The following is a 19,708-nucleotide window of genomic DNA, read 5'->3' as shown; positions in this document are numbered from 1 at the left end:
TTTCTAAGAAGTACAGAAATACATTGTCTTCTGCATCCTACAGTCCCACATAGGTCTATTATTCACATGGACCCCTAGAGGTCAAGCTCAAACATTGCACTAAAAAGCCCTCCTGACCACATACTGTAATGGAATCCAAGGTTCAACTTTATAGGTGGATAGTGAACATTTCGTAAGTTAATGTTAATTTACTGCGTGCAGAGAAAAGACAACCACAGTGTTAAATAATAGAGCCGTACGGGAGTCCTGTTCTTCAACACCCAGATAAAAAATCCTGTGCTAAGCTGCGTATCAAGAAAGATGAAACCAGAATTAAGTGGGAAAATTTTGACATTTGTCAAATTTTATATATTTTACTTGCTAGTACAAAGTAAAGTAAACAGAGCTGCGCATCCAAGCTCTGACCACTGGGAGTGATTTCAGCCACCATCCTACTTTCTGAGCTTTTAGGAGGCAGTGCCTACACATTTGCAAAAACCAAATTAGACATTTACTCCTCAAAACAGCCGAATCTATTGGAATGCAGAAACTGAGTTCTGTGCCCGCTTACTGTATAATTCAGAGTCTGAACATATATTCAGAAGCTTGTCTATGACTCTTCTATAAGAGGAAACCAAAAGATATGGTACAGGTAGAACTTCCTGTTGAAATACATGACTTAAACTGCCATCCTATTCACCTGAGAGTGAATCCCATCCAGATAAATGGGATTTATTTATAGGGGAAGAGACATACAGCTACAATTCATCAAGACTGACACAAACATATTCCAGTCAATCAGTCCAGTGTAAGATAATACAGTACTATAGTTATATCTCAGTTTGATCATTAAGTATTGTTACTGGGTTGTTTTCTTTTTTGGTGATCTATTAGCTTCTCACCCTTCTAGCTAGCTCGCTTGAAGTACTTGGGTGTGTTCATGTGAAAGCTGTGATTATAATAGTTATAATTGTGTCCTTCTTTGTAGGATCTAAACCTGTGCAAAAGTAGTTACTTACTTGGAAGACCTCACACAAATATTCTAATCCTTCCCCAATCATATATTTTTACATCATAATTAATATGTCACTGGTGGCAGTAAAGTTTAGCATTATTTTGACAATAGTTTATTTAACTGTTTTTTCATCCACCATTTCACACTCGTTTTCTGTTTTCTTGATACACTTACTTGGAACTAATGCTATAACCGTGTATTACAGTAAGTTGGTAATAAGTTAGGAATTAAGTTCTATGGTGCTCAGGGAGGTTTACTTCTGAGTAAATGACATTGCACTGTGAACTTTACAGACGTACATGCAATCTTTCTGTGTGCCTCACTGGCCTCATTTAGATCTACACATGAAAAAGTAACCATAATCTACCACAATCTCTATTCTCCTTAATATAGGAAAGGATCATTTAACTCTAAGAGATATGCACAGCTGATCTGAAGTGACTCACCTTGTGAAACATGGATTGCCATTCTCAAGTTATTCAATCAAAAACACGATCATTTATTTTGAAAATACACTAACCTTGAACTGAAATATATTTCCTCAAGAACTTCAGTAGGATTGGTGGTGGCTTTCTCATTGTTGGTGTAATTCTCTGGGCCACCTGGAATTCCAAACTTTCCTATTTGAAGTTCCGCATCACTCAGATGAGCATGGGAAATCCGGGCATAACCCTGCCTGCAATAAATACACATTTTCCCCCCAATCATTATTTTATAGCCCTTCATTATTCTCAGGCTACTGCCTGGCTCTGAGGAGTACTTTCTCCCAGAATTTAAAAGGCAGCATTTGTCAGTCAGCATAATCAAGTGCCTTCTCTATGGCAGCACTTGAGGACAACATTGGAAAACACCTTCCCCTTGGGATCCATCTGAACCCCCAACCCTGGCTGTGTTTAAAAGAGCCCAGAAAACCTGGCTCCTCCCCCACTTGGGCCAGATGGGTGGCTGGTCCTGGATGCTGCATTATTTTTAAAATGAAAGGTCCTCTTCTTCTGGATGCCTGTCATTTTGTAGCTGTAACTTTTTTAGTAATGATTTCATTCTTGTATGCTGCCACGCTGTCATGGAGTTGGGTGGCCTTATAAATAAATAAAAGAAGAAATAAGGCAGGACTGTGCTCAGTATCTTCAATTGTTGAATTGTTCCATTCATCCAGCTCCTCTTCCCAGCTTTAGAACTGTCCATAACTGCAGAGGAGCAAAGACCTAGGTGCTTCTATCTCCTTACATCTGGAACCTTTATTAAAAACCAGTTCCTGAATGATGGTTCAAGGGAGGGAATGTAAAGAAGGGTCAAGCTTGTCTATCTGCTCTATTCTATGTCTGTACTGTATTCTTTCTTAGATATAATTTATTTGCAGTAACAGTGACCTTTTCAGAGGGATCTTGGCCCCAGAGGTATCTAAGATGGAAAGTTTTTTGTTTTGAGTAAGAAGCAACAGAGTAAGCTGTGAAAGATGAATTTGTGTACAGGTAGTCCTTGACTTACAACCATTCGTTTAGTGACCATTCAAAATTATGACGGCACGGAAAAAAGTGACCTGCAACTGGTCCTTGCGCTTATGACCATTGCAGCATCCCCATGGTCACGTAACAAAAATGCAGGCATGTGGCAACTGCCATGTATTTATGACATTTGCAGCATCTGGAGGTCACATGATCGCCATTTGCGACCTTCCCAGCTGGCTTCCAACAAGCAAAATCAATGGGGAACTGTGTGATTCACTTAACGACTGCCGCAAAAAAAGTTGTAAAATTGGATGCAGTCACATGATGCCTTAACAACAGCACCACTTAACGATGAATTTTCCAGTCCCCACTGTGGTCATAAATCGAGGAGTAACTGTAGAGCAGAAATCAATTCTTTTTTAAATTCACATTTGTTGCCAACATGAATTTGAGATGTATCAGGGGGTATAAAAGAAAAAGAGAACATCAGATTTCAGGAAGGCAATCCTGACACTGATTTGCCATTTCACTTTTCAATCCATTGTGAAAATGGAATAACAATGGGGGGAAGTTTATGAGCCCCCCAGATTGATAAATTCTACATCAATCAAAAAGAAGAGGAAGCCCATTGTGATCTGGCCCCAGAAAAAAAGTTTCATCTGGTATCTAAAACACAACTGGTTGGATGCTGGTTACTCTGTTCTAGAGAATGTCAGGGTGTGATGATGGTGGGTCTGTTATGGCTCTGTAGTTGAGGATGCATCTATCCAGTTTTGGATTATACGCTGCTTGTACTCTCTGCAGGAGTAGAGAACCAACAGGATTTATGCTTGGGATTTTGGGAGCTGAGTAGTTCCATTTAGGGGCTATTCTGTAGTAAGGATGGCAGGATGGTACTACATTCAGCTAACAGTTGGGACTTTTTAAGTGGCTTTTATCAGGATGCCTGTTATGCGAAGAGCAAAGCACTTACATATGCAGATTTTTTTACACCTGTCACATGAAAAGTGGAGGATTAGTGACCTCCATCAATGACGGGACAGAAAATTGGAGCAATGATAGTCCCCACTATAGCTGAAGAGGATAATTCATTTCCTGATCTTCTGTGCTACAAAACATTTGCCCTGTTTGCCATGTCCCTAATCCTGGCTATATATTTTCTAATGATAATATGAATTTGCATGCAGGTTGTCATAAAGTGGAAGATAGAGATGGGCTTGAACAGTTTCTAGAAACAGTTGAGAAAGGAACTTGAGACAAAACAATCAAAGTATCTATTCTAACTTACCTTATCAATCCACAGTACATTATATTTGCACCACGGGTCATCATCTGTGCTGTCAATATCCTAAGCAACAGGATAACAAATAGAGAAATGGTCAACACATGTTTACAGCTCATACGAAAGTGTCTTTTCCTTGTTACTTTTGAACCAGCATTCATAAGAGTTTATTATTAAGACTGATAATTAGGGTGATCACATTTAAAAAAAAAAAGAGAGAAAAGAAAATCTTTTAACAGTTGCATAGAAAATGCTAGGTGGTGCTAGATCCTGCGGAAGCCTCAAAGATTGAGATGCTGTACTGAGCTCCCGTGGCTAGTCCCAGCTCCTGCCAACCTAGCAGTTCGAAAACATGCAAATGTGAGTAGATTAATAGGTACCGCTTAGGCGGGCAGGTAACGGCGTTCCATTCAGTCATGCCGGCCACATGACCATGGAAGTGTCTACGGACAATCGCCAGCTCTTCGGCTTTGAAACAGAGATGAGCACCGCCCCCTAGAGTCGGACACGACTGGACTTGATGTCAAGGGAAACCTTTACCTTTTTACTCATGCTCCTGCACCTTTTTGCAGAAAGCACTGCCTTAGCACATACCATATTTGTGCTAAGGTTTATATGGTGCTTAGAGAAAGAATATGGTGTAACATATGCATTGCCAAACAAAAGGAGGAAAGCAAAATGACAGCACGATCTGCATTACATCCTCATGTGCCCTTTTACAGTTAGAAATGCAAAGCCTATACACCACCACTCAGTAAACTTGAATCTAATCTCTGGATAAATATCCTTACCTACTGGTTAAAATTGCATCACAAGCCCAGTGGACTGACCCATCTAATACTGGCAGATAATTTCAAATCCTGCTGGGAAATAGATATTCAAAAGAGACTTAGCCTCTATGGTTTCTCCAGTGATGCCATCTTAGCCTAAGAGTCAGACCATGTCAGGGTCAGCACAAGAACAGTGTCAAGTCAGTATGTTCCAAACCCCAGATATTTATTGCTTTCACCATACAGACAGAATCTTGCCAGACTAATGCTACGCTAACTAACCTAAAGGTAAATAATCGTGAATCTCTAGGGTGGAGCTACCTTGAACCTATTAACTTTCCCAGCAACAGACTCCAGACTGTGAATCCTCTTATCTGCCCAGAACATGCCCCTTCCTTCCTGGGAATCAGCGGCAGCGCCGAATTCTACCACAGACCAAGCTAGATCAATACTAAGGCAAAGGATCTTAGACATAGAAGGCCAAACAGAAATTGCTGCTTTTTCTCATAATATGTTTGTCAATAACCAAATTCTAGTGTCCAAACCAGCTCCATATTTATATTGCAGTTCCCAAATTCAGGACAGCCCTATCTCTAGCCTGATTTAATGCCCTCCCCACAGCTGCTTTGGTAGGGAAATATAGGAAAATCCCATAGGAAACCTGATACTGCCCCATGCCATGGGTGCCATAGAAACCATGGCCCGTGTTCTTTAGTACTGCCAGTTCTACAGGGATGTTAGCCACCAGTTGATTACCTTCCTTTTATTTGAATTCCTGGGGCACTCTGATAATTTTTACTTACGTTATCTGTTAAATAACCAAGATAAATATTTCTTTGAAAGTCGCAAAATTCAGCTACATTATGTGTAAGCTTCATCCACAAATGGTTGCCAACAGTTATGGATATTAGGAGGTAATTTTGCTTGCTTTATAGAACGTATCTTATTGGTCAATGACTGAAATAAAGTTTCTACTCTACTCTACAACGCCATTCACCACAGCAGTGAAGAATGAGATCATACTGTTAGCCAAGTGCTAAGTCTTCGTGGGGAACCGCAAATCTCCTTCACTTCACTTCTCATGCTTTTAATTTTTACACTGAAATTAGAGTGGGCCACCTTTCCTACAGATGATTCTTTCAAATAAGGGGTCAGTCTTTTTCTAAAATAGCGTGCATTCACTATAAGGGCATCAAGCTGTGCTTGTGGGTGAGCTGGAAAAAAGGAAGAAATAGAACATCTGGCAATTTGGAAAAGACACACATGCAGAGTTAACCTTGGAATGGCAGCACTTTCTTTTAGAGCAGCAGATCGTTCACATATCGTTCACATAAATACGAGCTCTCTTCCCAAAGAAATCTAACCCAGATGATGCTATCCCTAAATATTTTGTACCATTCAGTCTTTTAGTTTCACCAGTTTACATTTCTGGGAACTGCTTCTTTGGAAGAGAAAACAGGTGGGGGAAAAATTGTGCTGATAGGCAAGAGACTTGCCTTTTAATTTTCAGTTTTAATTTTAACATTCCACCCTTGGAGAAATGAGTATTTTTGCATTCCATGGCAGCAGTTTTGTGATAATGCCTATGGTATAAATTCACAACATCTCAGTTAAATCACAAAGTAGGACAGCCTGATATAAAACCTTAATACCACACAACAAGCCCATTGCTATTCATTCAATGTCCATGTCTTTTATTTACCTTTTTAATAAAATAGGACTACTCACTCCCAAGTATGATCTCGTGTACTTGGCCCAAAATCGGTATAAAAACAAGTTTTTCTCTCAACCACAGGGTTGGATCATGGTTTCCAATGAACAGCTTTGAGGCACCGCTGTCCACAACTGTAATAAAATCTGCACCTAGGAAACAAAAGTGTTTTGAAACAGTATACCAGTAATCCTTCAGCCATGAATCTGTAGGCAAAAATTATGATCACAGCAGAAACCTGGGATTTCAGTTAATTACACTAGCAGTAAAATTATCTTCCCATCGAAAGAAAAACATTAAAGGCTTTCATTCTTCCATTTATGCATTGGCTCAGACTCTTTGGCAAGGTTGATATATAATATTAATGTTTCCTCTTAGCATAGCACCGAATATGAATCAAACCTTTGTAGCTTGTTCAACAAAAAAATGATGTTAAATAAATCCTGAGTTAGCAGTTTGTGTGAATTGCACCAATGAGTGAAAGGAGCAAAAGACAAACATTCTAGGTTGGGTCCAGGTTGGGACAAACCTATTGACCTTGATTCCATTTAGTTGTCATTTTAGTAGGTTTTTTTAAATTCAATGCATACTAATATTTTATACTATCTTTCAAGCTTCCACCAAGCAATTCTGTCTGGTTAAAATTTGGTAACATTCCCTCTTTTGAGGGAGATAGGCAGTGATGAAATTTGAAATATAAATGAATAACTAAACATTAACAAAAACCCTAAAAGAATAGTATGTAACATTTAAAATAATAAGATGAAAACAGGTATCTGTTCATTTATATATTACTATTGTTACTGTTATTAATTAAAGCAATATCTGGATTAATACTCTGAATGTTACACTTATTGGCAATATTAGTTTAGACTATTGAAATAATAAAACATGTTAATATTTCTGTGTAATCATTTCAGTTGGATGACTGGATCTTCTGAGACTATTATCAATCTATCTTAAAAATGAATATTACACAGTAAACTAATAATATATATAATTAACATTATGACAGTTTGTTAGGGGCTCCCCTACAGTATCCTAACTGATTTTGCAATCAGTTTCAGTGGGATAATTTAAATAATACAGTTTAAGGCTAGCTGGTTGAAACAAAGAACTGAGCTTTTTAGCTCACAGTCTTCACCATTATGCCAAAGCAGCTGTCACTCCAACTTGCTTGGGCGGCATCTTCAGTCCTCAAACAAATGTGAAATATCTGTTCTATTATTCTAATAGCATATGAAATGCTTAGCAACAGAGGACATGTTTTGCACATAGAAAGTCCCAGTTTTTGATTTTCACATCTCCAAGGATAAAATACTGTAATGTGAAACATCTCTGCCTGTTACTTCAGCAGCCTTTCCAGTATGGAGCCTTCTTGATATGTTACTTAAACTCTCTTTTGACCATGCTGGCTGTGACTTCTGGAAGCTGCAGTCTCAGTCTCCAGAACTGGATCACCAAGCTGGGGAAGGGTGACACATGGAATAATAGGCTATGGATAAACCATTTCTCCTAGCTTAATTCTGCTTCCTATGGTATTCCATGACAAGATGTAACTATGGATGATTTTTGTTTGAGCTGAGAGTAGCTCCAAGCTCTGCAATCGTTGGACAATGACTTCAATTACTATTATGGCTCTTAGGTCTTAGCAAAGCAAGTATCTTTTCGCTCTATTGCAAGTGGAAGAACCTACTATGAATACCAAGAGACCCATAACATGGAGGTGGGTATTCATTGAAAGTACCTGTTTGATTCAACAAAATGGCAGATTGTTCTATGTTAGACCATCCTTCATTATCATAACCAAATCTGAACAGCCAAATCAAATCTTTCTTTGGTGGCTGAAGATAATTGAAAAAAATACAAAGTCCTGTTGGCTTTTTTCCATAGCATTTCACTAATCTATCTTTTCCTCTTGGTAGCTAAAGACAAAGGTACTGACAGCATAACAGAGATTGGCAGAAATAGAAAATGTATATTAATCTAAAAAAGGAAGAAAAATTGTGACCCAAAATGAAATAATTATCCCAATTCTAATCTCCAGCTGTAACTGAATCTAAACACGTAACCACATTAGCTTAATTCATGCTGTATTATTTATCAGAATTCACACCTGGGTATAACAGTAAATCTCAGTTCGCAAATACTTAACCCCTTATTCAGCACTAAGTATGACTTGGCTGAAGACTCTCAGATACAACTGAGATCAATTAGAAACTCTGCAATGATCTTGTCTTGTGAAATTATTAACAACATCAAGTACAATACTGAGATACTGTATAGGTATAAGTAGGAAAAATATACAGCACAGATCTGCTTAAAATTTTCATCTATGTACTGGTTCACCTACTACGTAATGATTTGTAAATGAATATGAACTCTTCCATTTGCAAGGACAATACAGGGAGTCCTACACATTATTATGGGCATTATATTGTATCATTAATTCATATATGTTGAGTAGTACTGTGTACAGTTTGGTTTACTCTTTTCAAATTATTATTTATACAGCAATGACCGCATGTCTCAACAGATGGCAGCATCTATCCAACCTTAGCTGACCTGAAAAGTTAAACTGGGACAACCCTGGTCAGTACTTGGATAGTCAACCACCTGGGAATTCTAGGGTTGATGGTTAACCTGGGATATCAAAAAACATGCAAAAGAAAGCAATGGCTTACAATTTCTTCAGCGGTGCCAAGACTATTGTATGCATTAGTCACTAGGAGTCAAGCTCCACTTGAAGGCATATTTTCTTTACCTTAATGAGCGCATTAATACAAGGTATTAGTCATATGGTCAAAAAAATAAAATTACTTCCTCCATGGCCCACTTTTTTCACATATGCTTTACATCACAGTCCTAATCTCAATAAACCTATACCCACAAATAGCCACAAAACTAGAAAGAGAAGATATTAAAAATGCATCCAACACAGTATTAAAGGAAAATGAAGTATTTAAATATTAATCGGTGCTTTAGTTTATAAACATACAGACCCAAATTAACATTGCAGAATTTCATCACAAAATGAACAAGCACAATATGCAGAGGCAGGATTACATTCACTCAAGTATTTTAATCTGATAATGTTCAACAGTACAGTATTGCGATACTCAATTCCAGTTCTCCAAGCAGTGAGATCGACCAAGGGCACAACAGTTACCCATTGTTGGTTTCCTTATTTATTTATTTATTTGATTTGATTTGATTTCTATAGCTGCTCATCTCAGCAAGTGACTCTGGGAGGCTTACAACAATATAAAGCAGTGTTTCTCAAACTTGGCAACTTTAAGATGTGTGGACTTCAACTCCCAGAATTCCGCAGCCAGCCAGTTTGAGAAACACTGTTATAAAGGCTTACTGGAATGTTGTAATTTTTTTGATTACTAACATGTAAACTTCACTGCTCCCTTATTAAAAATCACTAGAGCTCTAGCACTCCAAAATGCTGCTAGTTAATAGACACCCAAACCAGCTGGGAACTCTATGTCTATCTTTGTTTTACACACTATAATCTATACTCCTTTTTTTTAAATATACCAGCACACTGTGATAGCCTGACTTGCTTACTTATTTTAACTATGATTGAATTCCCCCCTTTTTTTGGTTTGTGTTCATACATAAATTAACCACCCAGGCCAGGATCACATAAAACACAAGGCTAAAATATGGTTGACTGGTTTGTAGCTTCAGTGTCTGTTATGCAAACAATCACAGAGCTTATAACATGCCCAGTAAAAGAAGAGTGGAACAAATATGGCTCTTAACTCTACAGAGACTCTGACTACTTTTCTGTCATTTAGCCAATGATCTCCCCAGCAAAACAAATACTTGGCCATTATCCACAGTTTTAAAAATGACCTCTAATGATGCATGTCTCCATAACTCTTTTCTTGTGCAAATCTCATCATTCAGCAAATATTCAATTTTGTGCAGTTTGGCATGGATCACCATCCTCTTATCTGTTATCTTTTACATTAGCTATGAATAGCTGTTTTTGTCTACCAGATGCTTTGGTTTCAAAACTGAGAAGTTTTAAGGAAGCAAATCGTAAATGTAGAAATATTTGCTCTACAAGTGATGTTCAGGTAGGGGGTGTAGTTCAACATATTTGGAGGATAACATACAAGAATCTGAGCCTTGATTTGATATTTAATAACTAAAACACCCAAACATTTTCTAGCCCTTCTTATTTAACATCCTAAACATCATTTCACAGTACGTTTTTATACTTACATAATTTGATGCATCTATTACTTTCTTCAAAAAGGGATTTATGACAATTCTTTACCCCAGACAGCAAAAGTCTCTTCTGCAACTAGTTAATATTTCTAAAATAATAAAAACCATGATGACCCCTGTAATAAAAGCATGGCAATTTTTTAACTGGCTAATAGGAAAAAAACATCAGGACAAACTTAAGAAATAATCTTTTTACTCTAAGGTTACAACATGTCTCTCTTCTTTCTATAATCTATCCTGTATCAACCATAAATCATAAGTTCATTTTTTCTGTTTTACGCAAAAAGTCCATAAGGAATTTCCAGTCAGCAATAAACGGTGATACTGTTTTTTTCTCTGATCAAAGAAGTCAATATGGCCATCTCAGCAAGTTCAAATCATCTTCACCAACCATTCCTCCATTATGGGTAATGCCAAATCTTTCTATCTTCATGCGTACAATAATCTCACCGCAGTTACCATATATAAAAACAACGTTCCATGACTTTTTCCCAATGGTTTGTCCATCAATCCCAAAAGAAAAAACCTCTGGTCTCAATTATATAGTCATCCTCTGAATCAGTGTGTGTATTTACATCCAAATATTTTGTTTTAATATTTTCAAATAATTTTTTTTCTTTTTTGAGGAGCGTTTGCTCCATTTATATTCCATGTTAAGCATCTGTCATCCATAATCAAGCCAAAAATTTAGAAAAACCAATACCTGTAGTGCCTAATTCAGTATCATCCCTTTCAGTTTCCTGTTGCGCCTGTTGAAGTTTTTGTGTAGCCTCATCTGACATCTCCATTTGAATCTCCTCCAATTCCTCTTAAAATTTTTCTAGAAATCCCCTCGCCTTCTGGACAGAATTCAGTCAAAACCTCTGCTGTTTAAAAGTAAAAATCACACATCCCAATTTGTCCAATCAAAATTGAATCTTTTTCTGTTTTCATCTATCAGTGAAAAAGAATACTCTTACGCAAATTCTAACAGGAATTTCTTTAACAATTACATTTGTATTATCAACCTTCAGTCTGCATTAAAGTGCTGCTGCAAAACTTGATCTCTTGATCTCTTCTTCCTGACAAAGTGCACCAAGATAACCCTTGGAACCTTTCTTATTCTCACAAATCTTGTATTTATTCTATAGACTTCATCAATTTCTGCCTCTGTATCCTCCTCATCCCAGTCTAAAAGTTTTGCTAAAGCTTTAATAACCTTTTCTCTAATATCTTCACTGGAATCCTCTGGGATTGCTCTAAATCTCAAACAAGATTCCTTCTCCCTTAATTCCAACAGAGCCAAATTACAGTATCTAATTCTCTTTCCAGCTCTCCGTCCATAACTTCTGTCTTACTCTCCAGAATTTCCACTTTGTCATTAATTTGTTTTACATCTCCAGACACTTGTTTTGCAGAGCTTTCCATCTTTTTCTTTCATCTCCCTTTTAACTTTACAAGCCTTTGATCCATTCTTTTTTCAAAAGCTGTCTATTTCGTATCAGGTGATTCAGCTAACATTGTCTAATTCCTCAAACATTTTCTGAAGTAAATCTGGTAATTCTCTCCCGCAGGTTGTTGTAGTGATCCTCTCTTCCCCTCTGCTGTTTTTGCTGCTTTTCTGGTAGTTGCCATTGCAATATTTAATCCAAAAGTGAAAGTGTCCCAATTGCAAGCTCCTCCCCCCTTTTTTTCTGTCTGGGCTTCCTGTGCCTTTAATACTTTTGTCTCAAATGCCACTCCGTAGTTACAGTCAGCATCACAGTCTGGCTCATATTACCTTTATCTTTTGTTTTGTAAAATCCAGCAATTGTCTGCACACTTTAATAGCAAACAAAAAACATTCCCAAGAAGGTCCAGTTTGTTTGTCTATTTTAATTCCAATTTGTTCAAAAGCACTTTCACCAAAAAATAATCTTTCAAAATAACTATCCCCTTTTCCCATTTTAAACTTTTTTTTATCCACTCCTTGATAAACTTTTTACCAAAAGTTTTTAAATCTCTGAAAGCCATTTTTTCCCCTTTTTAATCCAGAAAGAATGTTAACTCAAGTGGAATTCTCTTACCCTGCAGCTCAGAAAATCTCTCTTTAGCTGTAAATTAGTCACATCCTAAAATGTTTAAGAAATGAGGCTTGTACGAACCTTGTGTCCATATAGGCTGCATTACGGCCATGAGCTTGATTGAAATCTCTCGACTCCCAGCCACTCAACTCACGAGCCAACCGCAAAAATCTCAGTTCCTGCTGTCTACTCATGAGGAGCAGCTGTCCAGAGTGCAAATGGGTGATCTCATGATCTCTCCTTTACTCAGAAGGACTGTGCCAGCCAAAATTCATCATCTGGCCACTGATCTCCACCACAATGCTGTCCCCGCTCCATCAGGGACATCTAGACCACCATAGATCCTCACCAGAAGAGGTAAATTTATAATTGTACTTATAACTGCTGTAAAGAAGATCAGAAGCCACTTCTTTGTATCTTTTTTCTTTCTCTTCTCTTTCTCTTTTACTTTCTATTTCCTTTCTTGCACTTTTAGCTTTTTTTCTGATTTCTTTCTTTTTCTTTTCTTCTTCTTACTTTATATTAGTTTGTATTTTTATATTCCTTTTTAAAACTTTAAATAAAATTATATTAAAGATTATATTAAAAAAGGACAAGCTTAAGTAATAATTCATGAAATTAGATTCATTTTAAGTAAATTTAATTTGAATCAATAGAAGGAATATTATTGCTCTGCATGCCTTTAATAAATTCCATTCTTCTCACATTAAAATGTTCAATTCAGTGAGAATGTCAGGAGAGATATTGGCCAAGGCTTTCAGTAGCCATATGCAACAGCCCTGGGTCATTGGGATGTGGGTCACTGCTGCAGGCAATAGCAGCAATAACACTTGGAAATAAGTCCGTTTGAAATTAATTGCACATAATTGTGTGTAGATATATAGATTTGATGGATGCTTTTTAATTTTGTGCATGCCCTTAAAAACCAATGGAATAAACATAAAAAGTTTGTGAACTTGTTTAAACAACAAGCTTGCTCCTTTATATAAGTTACAGCAGCCTTTCTCAACTTTTTGACCTTGAAGGAACCCTTAAAGGGTTTTTCAGACCTCAGGGAACCCCTGCACATTCAGGCTCAAGTATAGGCTAGAACTTACAAAATCATCATATTTGTTTCCTGTGTAGGCTTGTATATATGCATTAACAGTGTTCTTAAACTGAAAATAAAGGATGAAACTTACTTCTTTAATGTGACGTTGCATGAATTTGAAATAATTTTTTAAATAAACCGTGATCTCCCAGGGACCCCCTTGTGACCTCTTGCAGAATCCTAGGGTTCCACAGAATCCTGGTTGAGAAATCCTGAGTTACAGGAACAGAACATATACCACAGAAGACACATGTAAAAAGGGGAGGGCTTCAATCACCTGGATGTAGCCACCATCTTGACTTTTTGGACCCCCCCTTATGGACACCTCTAATTCTTCTGGATATCTCACATTCTGAGAACCATTATTATGGTCTATTTGGGCCCTCTGTTTCAACCTTCTACACTTAATTAAGATACTTGTATCCAGAAAGCATTTCTATGCCAGAATTAGCACTTTTAGACCAATCTTTTGTTATTAGCTGTAATCTGTTTTATTAGCAGATTGACATGCTTTTATGAACTGTTTTTTTAAGTGTGATATTAGCTCTCCCTTGTTAATTGGGGGGGTGTTATATGTCCAGTGAGAGAAGAAAAAAGTATCTTGACTACAGTACTAGAACACAAAATTATTGTGTCAGTGAAGAAGCTGAATTTGAAAAAAATAAGAAAAGCCATTATGAGACCTATGCTTTATGTAGATCAAATATAAGAATTTCCACTAATAGATACCTTATTGTGAATAAATATTGTCCCAAATATCCTGTTGTATTAGGCTGCCATAACAAACTGTTGGCTCTGCCATAAGCAGAAAGGTGGCACCATGCAGATCAGAATGGAAGAAGACCAGAGATAAATAAAGGTAAGAATCAGTATCTGACTGGTCCAACCAGACTTTTTGAAGTGTTGACCATGGTGATGGAGAAGCAAGGGATTTGGGGCATAGCAGTATTAACAAATGTTAATTTGTTTGGTCTAGTGGCTAAGGCAACGGGCTAGAAACCAGGAGACTGAGAGTTCTAGTCCTGCCTCAGGCAGGAAAGCCAGCTGGGTGACCTTGGGCCAGTCACTCTCTCAGCCCAACCCACCTCACAGGGTTGTTGTTTTGGGGAAAATAGGAAGAAAGAGTATTAGGGATGTTCGCCACCTTGAGTTAATTATAAAAATAATAAAGGCAGGATTAAAAAACAAAACAAAAGATTCACGGCCATTTAGGAAAGTGTCTTTTTCAGGAGAAGAGCAAATGAAACATTCTTTGGTTGAATTATGTAACACAACACATATTTTCTCCTTTGAAAAGAATGCTGGACAGAATAAATAATCCACCATCACATCTGATGTTACTGCTCAGCTTATGTTAGCTGGTCCCCAAACTATGAATTCTAACAGTTCGTACATATCACTCAATTTGTTTTAAATCTTCTATGTACTTCACAGCAGCAAAAATAACATCACTCCTATGTCCTTTTAATGTTGGACACTGATTAAATGCAGCAGGCAAAGGACTGTGAAACTAGTTAATTACAGCTTCCAACTTCTTGAACTCAAGCCAAAGAAATCTAATGACTTCTCTTGAATAGCAGAAGCGCCAATGTGCTCATAAGAATGTGGGAACATTCTCTAGCATAAATTCCACCAGGTACAAATTTAAAAGCTGTACAGCACGCACAGAAGAATGCTTCAAGCACAAACATGAGCATGGCTATACTCACGACTTTTCCAGGACATAAACAGCTAACAAAACATCCAGTTATGCGAGGCCACATGCACACCGTAAAAACAGCAAGGAGGTCGCCAGCAATGGCTGCATACCATGTTTGTAAGCCAAAGAGCCCAACGGCTCCTGCTGTGCCTATAAAACGAAAAACAAAAAGGACATTATATGAGGGAAAATCACTTCTTTTTTCATTTAGATGCATTTCACAGAAACATGGAATCCAAACTTTGGTCTCAGTAGAATATGGGTTCTGTCCTGGGGTGGGCTTTCCCACCTTCCTTCACTCCCTATGGACATATGTTAGTATTAGGACTAAGAAGGATCCACTGCTTACTGGCCAGGCTCCTGGGACTTAATTTTCATTGCAACAACACAATTCCTGTATTAGTCAGGTAGTTCCGAGGTATACGCATTTATTCTTTTGGTCAGAACTTTAATATGTAGAGGCAGAATATTTAACTGGACCAATTTTCTGGATAAGTAAGTATGGGAGAACCTGTGAAACACAAAATGGAGGTTCTCAAAGTGGGAGGAGCAATGGCCTCAAGATCCAGCTCAGCTTGGGGACTAGCATCAAAGGATCAGCTGACACCAGGGCATGACTTGTAACCAGTCCAGAAGCAGGGCAGATTAGAAGATCAATTGATCTATGCCTCACGGCATAGAATAATCAAATAAAAACAATGCATATTCAATCAAATAATAACAATAAATGCAGTATCAATACAAAACAATACACACAACTCTAGTTTAGCGTCTGGGATTCATCCTGGATAGCACACCATGCCCAATGCTCTTGGCTCCAACATAATTAAAACAATTTGCTTTTTAAAAAATCGCCATGAAATTTTAAAAAATATAAACATTGATTCAGTTGAAAACAAAGTAACCGGTTAACCTGTTTCTAAATGCCTGTTGAACAGAAGCTATCTGCCCTTTCCCCCTACTACTAGGTTCTCAAACTCACAGCCTTTGAGCTGCATACAATCCTCCAAGTCATTTTATGCAGCCCCCAACAATTCTTTGGTTCCACTTAAAAACTACTACTAGGTAGATACAGAATAATCAATAAATAGTCTGTTAGAGTCCCGCTATATTTTTTTAGTATACTGTTTTCCATCTACCCAAATGTATATTTTACTAAAGAGTGAGTTCTGAACTAGACAGCTGGATTCCCAAAAACACGGGATCCACAATTATTCGCTTATTTCTTTTTCCCAGCAACATTCAGAGTCCCTGAGGAACCCATACCATTTCTACAGTAGAGAGGATCCACTGCACAGGTCTATAGATGTTCTATTCTAGACTTCATTTGAGGGCACTTCCACCCAGATACCCAGATTATAGGTTTCAGCAGAAGCACTACACCAGGAGAATACCAGATCTTTCCTTAGCATGGTACAGTGCCGCAGATGTACCAACGGACAATTCTGCCAATGAAGACATGCTGCTAGAGTAGATGAAATTGGGGAGAACTGTGGACAGCATAAGGGAGGATCACTAAGCCAAATTCTCTATAGCCTTCCTTCAGTCTTTAGCTATGCTCCCATTAACAGCACAGTTTTATATCAGCCCCAGATGTAGTACAAAAATATCCTTCCCATCACTTGAATAACAGAGCAAAATTAAAACTAGTCACCTTCCCTTCATGGATTGCTTTATCCCTGTTACCATTATAGAAGATAAAATGTAAGTCAGCATCCACTCAGTAAATATAAATGCTATACTGTACATGGAGAATACAACCAATAGACTTGCAGCTTAAGTCTGTCATTATCCCTAGCTTTTGCTTACAAGTACTAGACAAGTTAAGTACTGTGAATTTGAAAGACTGTTTTAAAAATGAAACGCATTATACAAAACAGCAGAGCCTGACCATATATCTTTCAACTGGAACATACTACTTTTCCCAGTATCAAACATGATTTAACATTGAGCCCATCAGATTCAAATAACAACTTTCTCCCTAAGAGCTTTTTGATTAGAGAAGGCATATAAAAGCTGCCTGATACATAAATCATAACAGTCTGTTCATAGAACAGAAAGCAGATATGACTCAAAATTCTGTGTACTTTTAGATAATGAAATCAAAGTCCATTCTCGAAGTCATTTGCGTTACTCCCTCATTTTTGATCCATCCTTGTGGATTGTAAAATATAATAGGGGAATTTTTATTTAATCTGCAAAAAAAAAGTATGTTTAGTTACAGTTTTGTTTTCTTCTTTCTCCTTTTTATTTTTAATTCATCTGTACTGACCCTTCACATAATAGCATATAAGACATCAGAGCCAGTTCCAGTTGATAATCCTTTGGAATTTATTTTTTATTTTTTACAATATGTTTCATTGCTATATTCTCACAAGATTAAAGTATTTGGCCCAACACTAAATATTTTAATCGTGGTTTATTTAATACGACAAAACAGCTGGGTTTGTTTAATGTTAAACCATAAACTATGGTTTGTAAACCATAGTGGCTAGGATTGCCCAGAACACTAAACCCAAGATGAACAATTGTGAACCCAGCCATGGAAACACTGCCTGATTCACACATTTTAAAATTTGCTTTATGGCTTGGGGTTGTCTCTTGTTTAATCTTTTTTTTAAATTAAAGATCGTTTTGTTCATTGTGTTTGCATAAGATATTTTTTTAAAAAAACAGCACAACCAGACTTGCAAGATTGTCATTATAGCCCTTGTTAATAAAAGCACAGGTGGTCCTCACTTAGCCACCACTCGTTCAGTGACCATTCAAAGTTACGACAGTGCTGAATGAGGAGACTTAGGGCCAGTCCTCAAAGTTATGGCTGTTGCAGTGCCCCCATGGTCACGCAATCACAATACAGCTGCTTGGCAACCAGTGTACATTTACAATGATCACAGCGTCCCATGGTCACATGATCGCCATTTGCGACCTTCACTGCCGGCTTCCAACAAGCAAACTCAATGGGGAAGCTGGCAGGAAGTTGCAAGTTGCAGTCACGCGATGTCGCGCTTAACAACCATGTGTGATTCGCTTAACAATCACAACCAGAACTGCCATTGTTACATGCAGTCACACGATTTGTTACTTAACTACAGCGTTCCCAGTCCCAATTATGTTTGTTAACTGAGGACTACCTGTAATCTTAGCCTTCCTGCAGAGCTGATTCTTGGTCTGGTCTACCTGGTGGGGCGGACACCCACCCACACAGTGCACTTAACTGACCCATGGTTTACCAAATTGATCCACAAAATAGGGCTGGGATATCGGCTAGGATCACTATTCTTGAACAAACCGGGGCTATACTACCCTTGGTTTCTGGATCAGGTGCTGCTAGACAATCAAACTTTCCTTGCATTTAATACAACCAATGTAGGCCTGTTGTATTAAAGCATCCTTCACATACATTCAAAAGAGAAAACTTCCTTAAAACATTGGGACTTACTAGAAAAAATAAGAATATTCAAACCTCACGTCTGTAATTAAAAACGTTACAGCTGAGGGGGTCGTTCTTTGGTTTTGGGTTTTATGAGCGAAGCATGAGGTCAAGTCTGTAATTTGGAAATAAGACAACATTTGAGAACACTGGTGCTTGAAGTTTCATTGTTTTTTAAAAAATCCATTTTCTTTGAAATGCCAAACATGTTCCAAATATGCAGAATGACTGGAATCCCCACTGCATGTTAATTCCCAACACTTCTACATATAGAGGCAGGGTTTTTTTTTTGACATACTAACCAATGGCTAATTTAACTTTGTTTTTCTAAATTAGACCCATTTTCTGGGGGTTGTACCTAAGGTCCACTAAGTTGAGCTACAGACCCTTGAGCAGCCTTCCCAAACAGATGTGCTCCAGATGTGTTAGACTTCAACTCCCATAATCCTACACTGGCATGGTCCAGGATTATGAAGTTACCTGGATTGTGCTGAGAAATGCAAAAACCATCGAAGTAGCTCCTGGGGCATCCACAGAGGGAAGGGGAGGTCAAGAGGGTGGCTGTGAGACATGATCAAAGCCCTGTCCCTTTTGCATGAATGGCTTACATTGCATGAATGACACATACAGCAGACGACGCTTGGACTGCACAGTCAGGGTCACCGTTTTGATATTTTTTGCCCCCCACCCCAAAAGCCCCTGCCTTTCTAACCACAAGAATATGTGGCTTGTTTGGGATTTAACATGAGCCCTAACAACTAGCTTAAAGCATGGTTAAGGAAATGTGAGAGGCTGAACCTGCAAGACCCAAGTGGGTATCTGCAGATTTTCCTAACACCTGCACCCCGACGCAGAGTGGGGGACCCCAACGCCATCGGTCTGCTCTCCTCTTCCTGCGCTCAAACCCTTCTGCTCTTTACGAAGGGACGGTGCAAACGCTAAGAGGAACCTGGCTTTCTAGGAACGGCCTCTTTCAGCTAACCCGAGAGAC

The 19,708-nt window shown here is 38.1% G+C and overlaps 1 protein-coding gene across 1 annotated transcript; it reads right to left on the bottom strand.

Moving 5' to 3' along the window:
* Window positions 1–619: 619 nt before the first annotated feature.
* Window positions 620–15,501, bottom strand: CWH43 (cell wall biogenesis 43 C-terminal homolog). The gene is given in 10 exon segments (XM_063310481.1): window positions 620–976; window positions 1,515–1,670; window positions 3,731–3,751; window positions 3,753–3,790; window positions 5,518–5,656; window positions 6,223–6,268; window positions 6,271–6,357; window positions 7,953–8,049; window positions 9,042–9,109; window positions 15,150–15,501. Coding segments are annotated over 10 exon segments (1,095 nt in total). The 3' UTR covers window positions 620–885.
* Between the last annotated feature and the right edge of the window lie 4,207 nt (window positions 15,502–19,708).

Source organism: Candoia aspera, chromosome 8, assembly GCF_035149785.1.
Source record: "Candoia aspera isolate rCanAsp1 chromosome 8, rCanAsp1.hap2, whole genome shotgun sequence".
NCBI lineage: Eukaryota > Metazoa > Chordata > Lepidosauria > Squamata > Boidae > Candoia > Candoia aspera.
This window is presented reverse-complemented; position numbering and strand designations above follow the sequence as displayed.